This window comes from Trichoderma camerunense (genome assembly GCF_050948025.1).
Source record: "Trichoderma camerunense strain CBS 138272 chromosome Unknown V8C40scaffold_7, whole genome shotgun sequence".
NCBI classification, from domain to species: Eukaryota; Fungi; Ascomycota; class Sordariomycetes; order Hypocreales; family Hypocreaceae; genus Trichoderma; species Trichoderma camerunense.
The window spans coordinates 1,358,876-1,373,921 of record NW_028145363.1 but is presented as its reverse complement, the minus strand read 5'-3'; the positions used below and the strand labels follow the sequence as shown (position 1 = coordinate 1,373,921).

Genomic DNA, 15,046 nt, shown 5'->3' with positions numbered 1-15,046 from the left:
TATATTTGCCTACCTATCTACTCAAAGCTCAGAGATCAGTAGCGGATTTCCGACCCCCTCTTTCACAAAATGACTCCTGCTTTTGTTTCCGTTTGTGAAATTGTGCATCTAAAAGAGCAATCAAACAGAACTGTTAGCTCTTTTTCATGTTCCAGATGATTGACACAAAGGTAATGCAGAGTGTTTACACCACTGCTGAGATAAGCTCCGAAAGCCTATCCTACATTGGCTTATCCAAGTTTCCGTAGCTCGAGGGCAAAAGCCCCATTCCATTGTGGGTTGAATCCGATCAATTACCCGCGATCCACCGTCATCTCATAAACACAATATTCCCAATGTTTGAACCGTGAGACAAAAGTGATGAAGAATGCTTCCAAATGATAGAGGAATCATCTCTCTTGATTCTCCTAACGCTGGTTCTCCTGACGCTGATTCATCTCACGTTGAGCGTTTGTAGCCGCCCACCACATGAATAAATCCTGGCTATCCTCCCTCAAGCCTTGTCTTATCAATTCGCGGACGGCTCTCTCTGCCTCATCCGCAGTGAGTCGAGGGTTCCATCGGCGCCCTACTAGTCGGCACCAGCAGCGAGTACAACCCGAAGAGTCGAAGAACCTGTAGACATTTGCACCATAATAGAAGCGGCTCCCTAGCAGCATGGTTAGACGCGAAAATACGATTGGTTGGTAAACACCGCCTTCCATGCCATGTTATAAAATGACGTACCAATAGGCTGCATTCCCCTCATGATGGCTGATCAAACAGTTAGAATATTCTCATCAGAGGCGATTAGAGAGACTTACGGAGCTCTTCAAACTCTTCATCATCGGATTGTACATCACCTTTATCGAGACCCCACCCAAGCAAACGGTAATGGCGAGTATGTGCATATGTCATCTTGGCGCGTGAAAAGGTCGTAGTAGCTTTAGGTGTCGGTCCATCTAACGCGTTTAATATTGTCGGGGAGAATCCACGGGCGTGGATGAAGGCGGAGAGATCCAGTGGTTATATAGGCAACGGGAAAGTCAATTTGATGGATCGTTGTGGAATTACAACGATAGACTCCGTAAAGTTCGAGGCAGGTGTGATTAGACAGTATGCAAGGCATCTTTTGCCATGTTTATGCGAAAAAAAAAAAAAGAAAAGAAAAAGAAAAAGTAAAAGACTGTGCCACATTGATAGAAGGTTTTGGTCTCATGGCAACTTGGTCCGCTGGCGTCGTGATATTTGTAAAAGTACAAGACTCGGCATCACCATTCGTTGAGAGTCGCATTTCTGCCCGTCACAGGTGCAGCCAGCTGGAGGAGCTCACCGATATCTCTTCAGCAAGACTTCCGCCGCATCTCCAAATCTCGACTTCATCATGGTCTCACGGACGGTGTCGGCAATATACTCATTCCCCTCTGATGGTCGAACGTCATGGACGCAGTGACTCAGCCCCATTGCGGCGAGCGTGCCTAAAACATGGGCTCGACTCTCCGGCAGATGTTTAATCAGCCAATTCAAGATGCGCAGCTGTGCAGAGAAGCGACCATCTCCAGGTAGAAGCATCGTTCCTGTGGCGTCCAAGATGGAGTCTTGAATTGTCGGCTTGGTCGAAGCTCCACTGTTGTCGCCACCTAATGATCTAATAGGAGACTCGGCTATTCTTGCAGAATTAATGTTCCACGACGCAGCGGTGCTAATGTTGTTGCTTGGCTCTGGAAATATTTGACAAAGTCGTGATGGTCCGGGATTGTCAAAGTAGCATCGGCATGTAGAAAAAAAGGGCGCGTTATAGAAGTCAATCGCGTCTGCGGCACGAGCGGCGCCGGCGAGGTTTTTCTGCAGTCGTTCTAAGGTAATCAGGGCCGTTATGTATAGAGAAGCCTCTTGCATCAAAGCAAAAGTATTGGAATTCGCATCAAGATCTTTGTGAGCGCCGTTAGTTGGCCCAAAGGGAATGTCTAGGCCAATGGTCGTGCCGAGATTCAACCCATACACGTCTGGGCCATGGACATGGGAGATGCCAGGTCGATACAATTCATCGCTGACGCGAAACATTGCCCAATCGAGAATATTCTGCGCCGTGGGGAAGTTATCCAGGGACCAGTGATAGCGCCACGCAATCAAGTCCAAGAGCATGGACTCTAGCTGCGCTTGCAGATCCGAAACTGTGCTTGAAGTTTCCTCGCGAATGATGTCCGAATTACCCGCAACCCATTGGGAGCGCTCATTGAGAACTTTGTCAGTCTTTTGGAAGAGGGCGGGAAGACTGGAGATTATGTCGAGAAGCTTGTTTGTGGCGGTCTTTGTCTCGGGACACATCGACCATGGTACTGTCCTCCACCGCTCCTGGTCGAGAAACGTGCCCTGCCTTTGAACCAGCGCATTGGCAAGCTGTGAAATTTGATCAGTATGGCGTTGAGTGTAAGTATCGGGAGTTTGGATTGTTTCGGAAGCTCACCATTGTGAATCTACAAGACTCGAATACGGGTAAAATCGAAGGGTCTTGGAAATATTCCGGCCCGCAATGTTCTAGAATACGAGCAAGCCCCTGATGGTGAATAAAGCGGAGATCGGAGTCGACGGCAATCTGTGCAAATGCATGATTAGCGTTTGCGGAATGTCATTTATGTCCCAGCATATATGACAGAGTCTCCGTATGTGAAGATGTGGGAGATACCACCCGAACTCACCGCATACGATCCCATGACGGATATGGGCTTGATGAGAGCTGCCAGCTCCGATTTGGATGCTGTGATGAGTTTTGCTTGCAACTTCTGGAGAGCTGTGCCGTAGATCCGCTCGCCTTTTCGTTGCAGGCTTTGGACCTGGTGATCCCGGCCAAAGATTCCATATGCTAGCGCACGAAGGCTATCATAGCCCAGCTCGTCTCTCTGCTCAGTGAGATGTTGGCGCATCGGGGTATCCTGGAGGAAGATGCTGTGAATATTGATCCAGCTGTAAGCATCGAAAAAGTAGGAGAAGGCGATGTTGTCGATGAATGGGTCCAGGCTTAGTTGAATGGTCTGGCTGATCAGAGGTTGCGGTAGGTGAGTATCGAGATTCTGTGATTGTGGTGTTGCAGCTGTTGGTGAAGCACTATTGGTGATCTGCCGCTTTTGGGGTTTCTTCTGTCTGCATCTCCCGCCTTGGTCATGGCCATGAAGTTGAGAATTGTCGTCATTTTCGGTTGGCTCTTTGGTGGGATATGAACCCGATTGGCCTATCTTGACCAAGCTTGAACGGCCAGGCTGTTTGCTCGATCCGACTCCATGGCTCTGGATTCGGAGGATCCTCTCATATCCAAGGCACTCTTGCTGGGACTTTTGGCACTGACCGCACGACGGCTTCTCCTTGTCGCACTTGATCCGGCGACGACGACACGTATGACAACTGGCGCTGGTTGGCTCTCTTCCCATGTCTCAATGGACTGGTTTGTATATTCGCCGAGACTGAAGACAGATTCACACAATGCCACTCTCAAATTGATACTTGTTAACTCGGATCACGGGTAGCTGTACAAAGATACATGAGTGAGACTCGCGTCATCACGTGTTGGGAGACTTCCACTCTTTTCCGCTTTTCCGCTTTTCCGCCCTTGTCACTAGGTACCTATCTACGTCATAAGCACATGCATCAAGGGTCCAGTCCAATTATCGTCTAGAAACATTGGAACGTTAGAGCCGTGATTCAAGTCAAATGCTCTGGAAGTCTCGACGAAAGCATTACTCAGCATTTTGCACTTTCTTCATTAAAAGGACATGGCGATGGCAGATGCACACAAGAATGATAATTTCAGCTAGTAGAATCAGTAAAACTTCGTGTGCAGTTTCAGGGCTGCTGGGTATGATAATAGGTCTTGCGGAAACATGAATACAGCACCGGCGCAAGGCTTTATCAATCGCATCAGCCAGCACTCCACCCACGGGTTTCATTCCAGAGATGCAGTAAAATAGCTCGATCTATCTAGCAATCTCGCGGAATGGGAAATATGGTTCAATCATGGATTCTTCGATAGAAGTTGCACGAAGGTTGCCGAAGAGCGATCGCCGTAGCCGCATGCGGCACCAGAACCCTTACAGACCCCTAAAACGCCTCTCCAATTCAGCACCCGAAATGCAGCTGCAAGACACCAATTGCCCGTTTGGCTCACTTTTAGGGCCTCTTCAGCACTGGAAGTGAATTGACCCCGCTAGATTCGGGCCAAGCCGCAAAAAGTTTCAGACCCGGATCGTGCTTACAGTCTAATAACGAACTTCAACTGCGTGCATCAACCCATTTCTCTACATGTACATCATCATCATCATCATCATCCGTGCAGCTGACCGTCGAAACTTGTACTTGAGCCTCTGCCATTTCTAACAGAGGCATCTTCTGTGAATTTTTACAAACTATTATTCGCTTGTTTCAATTTGCTGTGATGTATCTCGTTCACGCCGTTGGTTTCGCATACCCACGCCAAGCGTCGCCAAAACTTTCCCTCATTCTTAGCCCTTGACTAATTGACTAACGCGCCTTTTCGCCAGAACTTGACCTCAATCTCTGCGATAACAATGCATCATGGCTCGCGTTTACGATCTATACGATTGGGAGGGGCAGCACAGCATTACCAAGCGGTATTTGTGTTTTGTAGTCTTGTTTTGCGAGGCTTTGTAATGCACAAAAAGGATGATGTGATGTCGTTGAGACGAGAGTCAAGTGGCTCAAGTGGAAAGACCTGGAGATATAAGACCAGAGACAGTCGTTGTCAATAGCATCAGTCTTACCATCACACAACAGATTAACTAAACAACACCTCATTCTTACTTTACTTTACATAACCTTACAACCAATAATCACAATGAAGGAACACGTTTTCCGCTACGCTGGTCTGACTGCCGCTCTCGAGCGCGTCGACTTCAGCGGCAAGACCGTTCTTATCACTGGTGGTGGCCACGGCATGGGCATCAACATGTCCGAGTCTTTTGCTACTCGCAACGCTGCCAATGTCATCATTGTCGGTCGTAACGAGGCCCGCGTCCAGGCCACCGCTGCTAAGCTTGCCGAGAAGTTCCCCAACACCAAGTTCACCCCCTTTGGCGCCGACATCTCCTCCAGAGACGATATCAAGAGACTCTTCGACAGCATCGATGCACCTATTGACTATCTTGTGAATAACGCGGGATTTATGGCTCAACCTGGGCCCTTTCAAGAAGCCGATCTCGACGAGTGGTGGTCCGGCTACACCATCAACGTCTTCGGCACCGTCAACGTCACCCAGAACTACCTCAAGCACCGTGCTGCCAAGGGCGCCAGCACCCCCGGCGTTGTCATTACTCTCAACACCATTGCCGCGTATGAGTTTGATCTCCCCGGCCTCACATCTTACGGTTCCACCAAGGCTGCTCTTGCCCGCTTGATGGAGCTGGTCGCCGTCGATGTCCCCAAGGATGTCGCCCGCTTCATTTCTGTCCACCCTGGTGCGGTTGCCACCGATATGGGTCACAAAGCTGGTGTCATTGAGTCTCTGACCGTCACCGAGGCTTCTCTCACTGGTGACTTTACTGCCTGGCTGGCTTCCGATGAGGCTAGCTTCTTGGGCGGACGCTTTGTCTGGGTCAACTGGGATGTTGATGAGCTCCTTGCTCGTAAGCAGGAGATTCTTGACAAGAATATGTACAAGACTGCCCTTGCCGGTGCCGAGACCAACCCCTTTAAATGAATTATTGTATCATAGCATACTTGTCAAGCGGGCGCAGCATCAATGCCGATAGACAGGAGGAGTTGTGGTTTTAGACCAATGGAATTAGATTTACGGGCGCCATGGATATAGAATTCATCATAGTATCAATCTTGAAATGTATTGCAATTGTGTTTTCTAGCTCTCTCTCCTGAGCATGTTACCGACACCTGTCTTGGACTTGAGTCTCTCTATACCTACCGATTGCTTTGTAACAACGCCAGCTAGCAAACAAATAATAAGTCGAAGAGCCAATAGGAGATAATAAGGGGCGCCTTGACAAAAACCTCCACTAACCCCCACTCCGGTGTCGAATGGGGCCATCCTAGTCTTCTCCCCTGGAATCAATAACGCATGGACTATTACCCGAAAGCGGATGAAGAACAGGCTTACGGGACAGGGCATTATATAATATTAAACCAATGAGAAATGATTCTCTATTTATAGCTACTTCTGAGTTCTACCTTATACTAGAGTCAATTTGGAAAAGTAAAGAAAGGTTTCCCAAGAGGAGACAACTCTGGTGGTAACATGTATCTAGGAACAATAAGACAAACCTAGGTGTAGAATCACTGTTGCCGTGGTTATCTCTGTAATATCTTTCTATTCTTTTCAAACCGCCATTGCATTAGAGTGGTTGAAATGGGCGTGAAAACGTTTGTTGTAAACAAAGTACTCCTGCTGGCTCAAATATCAGAAACCAATCAAACTGCATGTACTCGGAAGAATCCTAGCACCGCGCCTGTCCGTCTATCTGGTTTCATAGCATGCCAAACATATAAGCAGCTTACATATATGAGCGAATACGCTGCCTTCTAAGAAAGAACAACGGCCGTCTCGCATTCGTATTACTCCGCACCCACCGTGAGACATGTGCAGCATCTAATGCGTCCCAACCACGTAGCCAAATCGACGCCGTTACATTTGCCGATGCACGATCTACGTAGTTTCTCCTAGCCGCTGTTGGTGACAGTAGAAATGGAACCACCGCTTTCCTGTATTGATATGCAGATGCTGCTCTAGTGATCACGTTGAAAGTATTGAAAGTAACGCTCGGAATACCTGCGTCAGCAGTGAATTTTCTATACAAACATGACTCGCCAGCGGACTACACACCGCCGGCCAAATGCTGTAAAACCCTCCTTTCAATAACCGGGTTTTATAAGACAAATAAACGGGCGTTGAGATCTTGCCCGCAGAGTGTCATACCAGATCCATGTAGATGGAGCTGTTAGCCATTCTAGCGGATTACATAGGCGGAACTAGCAGGAAAATATCTCACTATATCGCTTTCAAAGCCCGTCTATTTCTCATTGGACTCGTGTCTTTCGCAAAGAAATATACATGTAAACCAGCCAAATCCTCCTTGTCCCCCGCAGGCCCTCGCCCAACAAAGCAAAAGCCGGCCCATCTCTTGCTCCCGACCGAGCGGGCGGACAAGGTTGGGCTGGAAGTTTTTCGCGAGGATTTAAAGCCACAGGAGGCCAGCCAACCCCGGCCCCCAGCCCGATGCGGCCTAGCAGGCTGCTTAATATAGCATCAAAAACGTGCCAGCGTGGGAGCCATCCGCTCGGGAGAAGAATCCCCACCGGCTACTGCTCCTCTGGGCTCCTCTGGGACGCTTGTCGTGGAGTTGCTGGGGAGCAGGCTGAATCCACTCGCCGCGTGCTCATGTGCAGCAGCAAGATGGGCTAGTCAACAGATCGGGAAGAAAATCGTTCCTTGGCCTACCCAGAGTTGTGCCGCGTCTGGATCCCAGCTTATGGGATTGGGCATGGCGGCCTCTTGTTTGCTATCTGATGGTATTTGGTATTTGGAATTTCGGAATCTCGGCATCAAAAGGCATGGCTGGATGATGGTACAAAAGGGCGTTGGCAGCGCGTTCATCTCATAGCCGGATCCTCGGTCTAAGCCAAGAGCAAAGAATCAAAAGCGGCATCATATTTCAGTCTTGAATTGTTTGATATACTCAATTCCACTCCTTCACAGTTACAATGCGTGCTACAACTCTCGCTACTGCCGCCGTCGTGGCGCTGGCTTCCCACGCCAATGCAGACACGATCCGAATCGATGTTGGACAAAACAATGCATTGGCTTTCTCCCCCGACAGTGTGACGGCAAAGGTCGGAGATATCCTCGACTTTCACTTCCACGCCATTAACCATTCCGTTGTGATGGGCGACTTTGACACCCCTTGTGCTCCGGCCAAGACGGGTGGCTTCTTCTCCGGCTTCATGCCTGTTTCTGGCAGTGGAGAGGCGGTACGTTGAATTCTACACATTTTCAGGGCATGGCTGTATTTTCTTGCATTTATCTTGTTCAAAATACACTGCATTCACCTGTCTCTGTGTCTGTATGCGTTAAGCTCTCAGCTAATAGTGCTTCATAGGATGAGAGCTTCCAAGTCAAGGTCAACTCGACCGACCCCATCTTCTTCTACTGCGCACAAAACACATTCTCGCACTGCAAATCGGGAATGAGCGGAGTGGTCAATGGCCCCAGTTCCGGCAATACCCTTGCAGCTTACCAGAGTGCCGCCAAGAACGTTAAGAGCGCTTCAAACCCTGCCTCTGTCTTTGGTGGTTCACTTGTCGCCGACTCAACCAGCTCCCCGACGACCTCTGCTGCTGCTGCTGCCACGACCTCTTGCACTGTCAGCAGCAACTCTGGCGGTGGCAATGGCTACAAGCGATCCAACACTTGCACGTCCGGTGCCGGCTCTGTCCAGGTTTCCCTCGGCATTGTTGCTGCCTTCACTTTCGGCATGGCCATCCTGATGTCCTAGATTAGTTTACAAGTGGAATAGGAATTCCTTTTCCATGGTTGGATACCCAGATTAACGTTCTATTTGTACATGATATAAACGTAATGAATAATTGACCACCTATACACGAAGCCTATTAAGCAAGTCTCCTGATAATGTGAACCATGCTTTGACGTTGAAGTTTACTGCAAGCGCGTGAAAGTACCACCTCTCTTATGTGTATATGTATATATCCTCGTCCCTTCTCACTCCAGCCATTTCCATGGCGCGATAAAAACGCGCTTCTTCATTTGCAGTAAGGCTGCCACCAGGGCCGCTTCCTCTGATCCAGTAGATGTCGGGGCCTATGCGAAAGTGAAATACATTGCCGGTGCCCACTGTGTATTGTTAGCCGCGGTACTGAAGTAAGGATGGAGCGAGTATAGAGAGAACATACCTCCACGATGAAAGCGAACAGTGGGTCTGCTTTGGTCACCAGCTTGGCCATTCTGCTGAGTCTCCTGGGTCTGCTCTTGAGATATCGCTATTTTCCAGTTAATTGACGCTGTCAGGAGGGAAATAACATGGATCATTGCTTACAGCCATGCGAAGGTTGTTCATCTTGTGCTTGCTGGTTCTCGTTGCTAGACATTTTTGATCTGCTCCAACGCCAAAGTCAGTTTTCAAGCTGAGCCCACTTCACATTTCAAACGGTGGATGAGCCTTGGATTGGAAGAGCTTACGCTGGATTCAAGTGTGATGATGTAGCTGCGATTTCACGTGATGATGAATTGGTTTATTTGCGCAGGATCGAGATGAAGACGTAAAGTTGAGATTTTGTAACGCTGCACAAGTGAAGGTTATTTGAGGAGATTTGACGCGACCTTTTGATGCAGTGAATCAAGGTTATATGCATTGTTGAGCACGTGAGTGCGCGAGCACCGACTTGCCAGCTCCCGACAGCTGTCAAGAGCACTGCTCCTCTGTGACGGCTGTCAGCAAGTGTTCTATGTGCAATCTAATGACCGTTGGCTAATTGATCGATAAGATAACTCGCAAGATGTCTATAGGGAGCTTGCTAGTAGTGCTGGATACAGGTAAATGTAAATTGATAATTCTCCTCTTCATTATCAGCTTGCTTTATGCGCCTTCTGGGATGCTCCATTTATATCTGAGGAGGTACTAATTACTCAAACCGGAGAGAATATGAGGACCTAGAGTAGGCAGACAGATATGGACGCATGCATATAAGTCCCCGAACGAAGATTTATAAGTTATATGGGAAAGTTTGTATTCAGACATCTGGCATAATCAGTATTAAACATGATATAAAACGAAGGGCAAGTGCAGTAATAATATATCAGCCAGCAAAACTTTGACTTTCTTGATGCTATATGATAACCTGCATTTCATAACATCACTTAATGTATAGTCGTCATCTATATGCCCTCATTCGTCGTATCCAACATCCCTACCCTGTGCCTGCATTGATACGTTACCTTGCTAAAGTGAATGCTACTCAGGTTTGACACGTCCTCTGGCTCATAGGCTATTACTCAAGACAGCTGTCATTGCAATGGCAAATCAATACCTCTTTCAAACAAACGTGAATATGCAATGTGACGCTTCTAAAAAGGTTATTTTTAATCATACGCTGTTGTTCGTGACGTCTGTATCCTTCGGGTTATTCCCCGGCGTCATTCTCTACCTGTTCGGATTACACAAATGATAGGATTCAAACCATCGTCTTCAGGCTAATCTTTGCTCCGTACACCAGGCAATCAACCGGCATAGCTAGTATGTATTCGTATTTCCGTTTGACATAACCTTGTTTGCAATCGGCTCATCGAATGATGTGGAGATTAATCACGGCATTTGACTTGACGAGAAATATTCCGTAGGATAATAGATCCCTGGATAGGGTAGTATTGTGAGTGTACATCTGACCCGGAACTGCGATTCAATTTAGCCATAAACACCGATCGGACACCTCCCCGCATTGTTGATCGGATTGTCGATCCCCCATCCAAGCCCCTCATTCAATTGGGAATGTGCCATTGGCGGACATCGTATGAGCTTCAGACATTCCGCAAGTATAAAATGTGACCAAGAGAAGAGTTGGGCTTCCAAGCTGGTCTTTGTAGAGTAGCCTAGCAAATGCAGTCAATTGATTCAAGATGCTGCTCAAGCATTGGAAGGCCGCAACTTTGCTGGCGATTTCGGTCGCCTCTCATGTTGATGCCGGCTTCTTGAACTTTGAAGGGCTAGCCAAGCGAAGCAATGATGGAACGGCGACAAAACCTGCGAATAAAGATCAATTCATTGAGTCTTTGATCTCAAAGATGACAGTGAGCGATCTGGGTGAGTTTTAGATGGTGGGAAAACGCTCACGGCATTGCATAATAACGATGTGGTAGTGTTGCAGCTGCATCTCATGTTTGGGGATGACATTGTAGGAAAAGATTCCCATAATGAGCTATACGGTAATTTCTAACCCTAGCTTTTAACGGAGTGCACAATTGACGAACCATAGAGCAAACAATGCATCTTAGTCCGACATCTCCCATCGGCGTGATTCATGATTGGTTTGTACACTTCCACCAAAACGCGATCGCCAAATCTTACATTGAACCAGGTATCCCATGAACAAGTCATTCTTCAACACCGTTCAAAAGCTCCAATTGGACAAATCGCACATCAAAATTCCCATGATGCTCGTTGAAGAATGTCTCCATGGCGTTGGATCGTTCAAGCAATCGTTATTTCCGCAGAATATTGCGATGGCGGCTTCATTTGATACCGACATCGTGTACCGCGTTGGACGGGCCATAGGAACTGAAGCGAGGTCGATTGGAATACACGGCTGCTTCTCACCAGTCCTCGATCTTGCCCATGATCCTCGCTGGGGAAGAGTTCAAGGTTCGTAAGACAGGCACCAGCGGCTTTTCAACGTTGACTCACCATCGTGTAGAGGGATTTGGAGAAGATAAAGTTCTCACGTCGCATATCGGAGTTGCTTACTCTTCTGGCTTATCCAAGAACAAGTCGTGGTCAGACCCCGATGCGGTCTACCCAATCATGAAGGTACGATTCACAATGACATTGTTATAACTCACTAAGACGAATTAGCACTTTGCTGCACATGGCGCCGCTCAAGCTGGCCATAACACAGCTCCGTTCACAGGCCTTGGAACCAGACAGATCATGGAAGACCTTTTAGTTCCTTTCAAAGCTAATTACGAGCTAGGAGGAGCCAGAGGAGCAATGATGTATGTATCATGAATTCAATATCGAGACATGGCTAATCTCGTCTAGGGCATACAACGAGATTGATGGAATCCCTGCAGCGGTCCACCCGATGTTGTACCAGGCTCTAGAGGACTGGAATTTTGACGGCTTTACTTTGGCAGACGATACTTGCATGAGAAACATTCTCACACAGCACAAAGTGGCAAACTCTCAAGCGGATGCAATGCAGCAATGGTTCAATGCTGGCGGCATGATTGACTTCTATGATTGGGATCTAGACTCCTATCTAACAGCAAGTTCATACTGAGTCTCCTAAGTTGACGAATTACTAACCATCAACAGATCACCAAAGATCTTGTAGCCAATGGAACTGTGCCTCTCAAGACGCTCCAATCGCACGTTCGGAAAATCTTGGGCCTCAAATGGGACCTCGGCCTTTTCAAGAATGCCTACATTCCTGAAAACATTGATCCGCTTACCATCGTGGCCAGCCACCAAGACGTTGCACTCGAAGCAGCACACAAGAGCATAGTACTGCTGAAGAATGACAACGGCACACTGCCACTGAACCCATCATCAAACACCAAAGTTGCACTGATTGGCCCGTTTGCCGATACGATCAACTTGGGAGACTATTCCGGTGCTCTCGGACAGTATCCTGCCAAGTATGCAGACACACTCCGTCAAGGCATGTTGGGCCATGTGAAGAAGACCAGTCACTCTAGAGTGCAAATTACATCCAGCTGGGGCACCAACAGTTGGGAATACAACAACCAATATGTGGTCCCAGGTTATCTTTTGTCATCCAACGGGAAAACCGGTGGCCTCAAGGCGACGTACTACGGTGAGACGAACTTTACCTCCCCGAAGGCAACAAGGTCGGAGGTTCCGGCCCAAGACTGGGGTCTATACCCACCACCGGGGCTTTCTTCCAACAACTTTAGCGCTGTCTGGGAAGGTCAATTCGAATCCCCTACTGAACTAGACGTGAACGGATGGATTGGGCTCGCAATTGGGCCAAACAGCACATCGAAGCTCTATGTTGACGGCAAGTTGATTGCGTCCAAGGGTTACGGTCCCTCAGGAAACGTTATTGGAACTATTGAAGGCTACGGGTGGACGCAACAGAACCACTCCATCCCGCCTCAAGATGGCGTAGAGTTTACATTCAAGAAGGGCGCCAAGCATCAAGTCCGCATCGAGTTTCAGTCGTGGAACAACTACAAGAAGACGGCAAATGTCAACTCAGTCAACTCACAGCTCATTTTCTGGTGGAACTTGGTATCACCTAACGGCGACGCTCTCGACCAAGCAGTCTCAGTCGCGAAAGACAGCGATGTCATCGTCCTCGCCGTGGGAGCTGCCTGGAATAGTGATGGTGAAAGCGGCGATCGCGGAACGCTGGACCTTGCGCCCAGCCAGGATGCGCTGGCCAAGAAGATTCACGCACTTGGGAAGCCAGTAATCTTGGTGCTCGAAGGTGGGAGACCATTTGCCATCCCTGATCATTACGAGCAGTCATCTGCCGTGTTGAGCACGTTCTTTGGTGGACAGGCTGGAGGACAAGCGATTGCAGACGTACTCTTTGGGGCCTTCAATCCCGGAGGTCGTGTGCCAATCTCCGTACCGTATTCGGTTGGGCAGATTCCAGCTTATTACAATTATAAGCCGTCTGCCCGGGCAGCACAGTACCTCGACATTCCGTCGGATCCCACATATCCATTTGGATATGGCTTATCTTACACTACCTTTTCGGCCACTTCTCCCACTGCATCCGTCAAGGGTTCAAGCTCCAAGAGATCCAACATCGATGCTCGGGCTGGACAGACTTTTGGCGGTGGTGATTGGATCACATTCTCAACAACCGTTCAGAACACTGGCTCTGTTTCTGGTAGCTATGTTGCCCAAATCTACTTACTAGGCCGCGTGTCAACTGTCACTCAGCCAGTCAAACAGCTTGTGGGCTTCCAACGAGTGTATCTGAATGCTGGTGAGAAGAGGACTGTCTCCATTGAGCTAGAGGTTGACAGATATTTGATGATTCTGAACCGAGCAAATAAGTGGGAGCTGGAAAAGGGATCTTATACATTTGCTCTGCTGGAGAATGGCGGCACAAACGCCGACACCAGTAGGAGTGTCACACTGCAATGCGTTGGTTAAAATTGTATCTAAATTAGACAGCCATTGTGTTATATAACTGTCTTTCAATTTCCAAAAGAGCGTTGAATCATGTAAACTGGGCGTGGAATATGTGAGAATTAACGCAGGGGAGACTCAAATGATAAGAGAAGAGTGATCATGAAACATGATCTGAGATGTGCTTACAATGTCCGGCTTTCGGTCCCATCAATTCTACAACTTTAGCTAATTGCTTCGGGTCTGTTGCTGTCAGACAACGGCCTTCAGGGGCATTTTATGTAGATCTTTCTACAAAAACACTCTTTAGGCGATATCATTTCAGTTATTCGTAAGCTGGGCGCCTTGAAACAGCGGCAAACGGATTCTTGTCACAGGCACCGCGGAGTCCGTGGTGGACCTCTAGAGACGTTACCTTCCTAATAAGGCAATTGGCATTAATCCGTGTAAGCCCTATTGCTCCAGCAAAGACACCACTGGAAACGACATACTATGACTGAATTGAACGGCATTCTAGCTTCAATTCAAAAGACCCAATGTCAGAATATGACTGCCAAGAGACTGTTAATATGCGCTTCTTAACAGTAGCATTCATAACCAGAAAATATTGCATCCATAACGTCTCTCTCCCTCTTATCGAGCATCGAGATGTAACCTTCAAGATGTTGGACAGACACAAGGCAAGTCGCATCTACAATACGATGCAATTTTTCCGTGATCGTCAGTCGCATCTGCCATAGGGCCGAATCCGTTCGATCATTATCCTGCCATTCCGTCCTCCAACAAAGAGCAGCTCGTAGTCCAACAGCAACAATATTATTGCGTGTTTCATTCTAACAACACGGCTGCCTTTTAGCGTCAGGTCCGCGCTTATACGAGAAAAGATCGACATCTCAAGTTGCTAAGCTCGTAGCACCCGCGCTCTAAGAATCTCCGGATCTGCATTTCCATCCTTTATTTGGCGTATCGTGTTGTGGATTGTGAATTCTAGATGGCACCTGCCAAGTAGCGTTAATTCGTCCAGCAAGAATACTGCGATTCTGCAAAAGCGAAGAACAATGGAAATTTATATAACCTCGTACATATCCCATCGACATGTGGTTGTTCAACATACTCCAAACATCCATTCCAGGATTGTATATATCACATTCTTTTGCTGCTCTTATAGGCAATTCCAAGTTGTACATACACACATTCCATTCTTTGATCTTAAC

The 15,046-nt window shown here is 47.9% G+C and overlaps 6 protein-coding genes across 6 annotated transcripts; 3 read left to right on the top strand and 3 right to left on the bottom strand.

The window, feature by feature from the left end:
- Positions 1-201: 201 nt before the first annotated feature.
- V8C40DRAFT_207502 (uncharacterized protein) lies at positions 202-1,102 on the bottom strand. The gene is made up of 3 exons (XM_083212071.1): positions 804-1,102; positions 727-753; positions 202-649 (listed from the first exon to the last, which is right to left on the bottom strand). Exons 1-3 carry the CDS (start codon positions 895-897, stop codon positions 408-410), a joined length of 363 nt encoding a protein of 120 aa, XP_083074399.1. The 5' UTR covers positions 898-1,102; the 3' UTR covers positions 202-407.
- Positions 1,103-3,467, bottom strand: V8C40DRAFT_207501 (Zn(II)2Cys6 transcription factor domain-containing protein). Its single transcript, XM_083212070.1, has 3 exons — positions 2,679-3,467; positions 2,447-2,575; positions 1,103-2,379 (listed from the first exon to the last, which is right to left on the bottom strand). The coding sequence occupies exons 1-3, from the start codon at positions 3,402-3,404 to the stop codon at positions 1,309-1,311; spliced, it is 1,926 nt and encodes a 641-aa protein (XP_083074398.1). The 5' UTR covers positions 3,405-3,467; the 3' UTR covers positions 1,103-1,308.
- Positions 3,468-4,825: 1,358 nt separating this feature from the next.
- Positions 4,826-5,686, top strand: V8C40DRAFT_286799 (SDR family NAD(P)-dependent oxidoreductase; the record flags this gene model as incomplete). Its single annotated transcript, XM_083222584.1, has 1 exon — positions 4,826-5,686. The coding sequence occupies one exon, from the start codon at positions 4,826-4,828 to the stop codon at positions 5,684-5,686; it is 861 nt and encodes a 286-aa protein (XP_083074397.1).
- A 1,740-nt stretch (positions 5,687-7,426) lies between these two features.
- Positions 7,427-8,489, top strand: V8C40DRAFT_286797 (cupredoxin domain-containing protein; the record flags this gene model as incomplete). The annotated part of the gene is made up of 2 exons (XM_083222583.1): positions 7,427-7,965; positions 8,094-8,489. The coding sequence occupies exons 1-2, from the start codon at positions 7,699-7,701 to the stop codon at positions 8,487-8,489; spliced, it is 663 nt and encodes a 220-aa protein (XP_083074396.1). The 5' UTR covers positions 7,427-7,698.
- A 192-nt stretch (positions 8,490-8,681) lies between these two features.
- V8C40DRAFT_265078 (uncharacterized protein) lies at positions 8,682-9,099 on the bottom strand (the record flags this gene model as incomplete). The annotated part of the gene is made up of 3 exons (XM_083219614.1): positions 8,682-8,845; positions 8,905-8,991; positions 9,048-9,099. 3 exons carry the CDS (start codon positions 9,097-9,099, stop codon positions 8,682-8,684), a joined length of 303 nt encoding a protein of 100 aa, XP_083074395.1.
- Positions 9,100-10,473: 1,374 nt separating this feature from the next.
- V8C40DRAFT_286794 (glycoside hydrolase family 3 protein) lies at positions 10,474-13,856 on the top strand (the record flags this gene model as incomplete). Its single annotated transcript, XM_083222582.1, has 8 exons — positions 10,474-10,808; positions 10,865-10,930; positions 10,981-11,032; positions 11,083-11,366; positions 11,419-11,531; positions 11,577-11,716; positions 11,763-11,992; positions 12,049-13,856. The coding sequence occupies exons 1-8, from the start codon at positions 10,625-10,627 to the stop codon at positions 13,854-13,856; spliced, it is 2,877 nt and encodes a 958-aa protein (XP_083074394.1). The 5' UTR covers positions 10,474-10,624.
- Between the last annotated feature and the right edge of the window lie 1,190 nt (positions 13,857-15,046).

What these genes read in the sequence shown, in the direction of transcription:
- V8C40DRAFT_207502 (XM_083212071.1), bottom strand. Translation starts at nt 897, where the DNA reads ATGACATATGCACATACTCGCCATTACCGTTTGCTTGGGTGGGGTCTC. An exon ending in TGAAGAGTTTGAAGAGCTCC is followed by an intron (nt 754 to 803) that starts GTAAGTCTCTCT and finishes CTGTTTGATCAG; the next exon opens with CCATCATGAGGGGAATGCAG. An exon ending in GAGGGGAATGCAGCCTATTG is followed by an intron (nt 650 to 726) that starts GTACGTCATTTT and finishes CCATGCTGCTAG; the next exon opens with GGAGCCGCTTCTATTATGGT.
- V8C40DRAFT_207501 (XM_083212070.1), bottom strand. Translation starts at nt 3,404, where the DNA reads ATGGGAAGAGAGCCAACCAGCGCCAGTTGTCATACGTGTCGTCGTCGC. An exon ending in CCGTCATGGGATCGTATGCG is followed by an intron (nt 2,576 to 2,678) that starts GTGAGTTCGGGT and finishes GCATTTGCACAG; the next exon opens with ATTGCCGTCGACTCCGATCT. An exon ending in AGTCTTGTAGATTCACAATG is followed by an intron (nt 2,380 to 2,446) that starts GTGAGCTTCCGA and finishes CAAATTTCACAG; the next exon opens with CTTGCCAATGCGCTGGTTCA.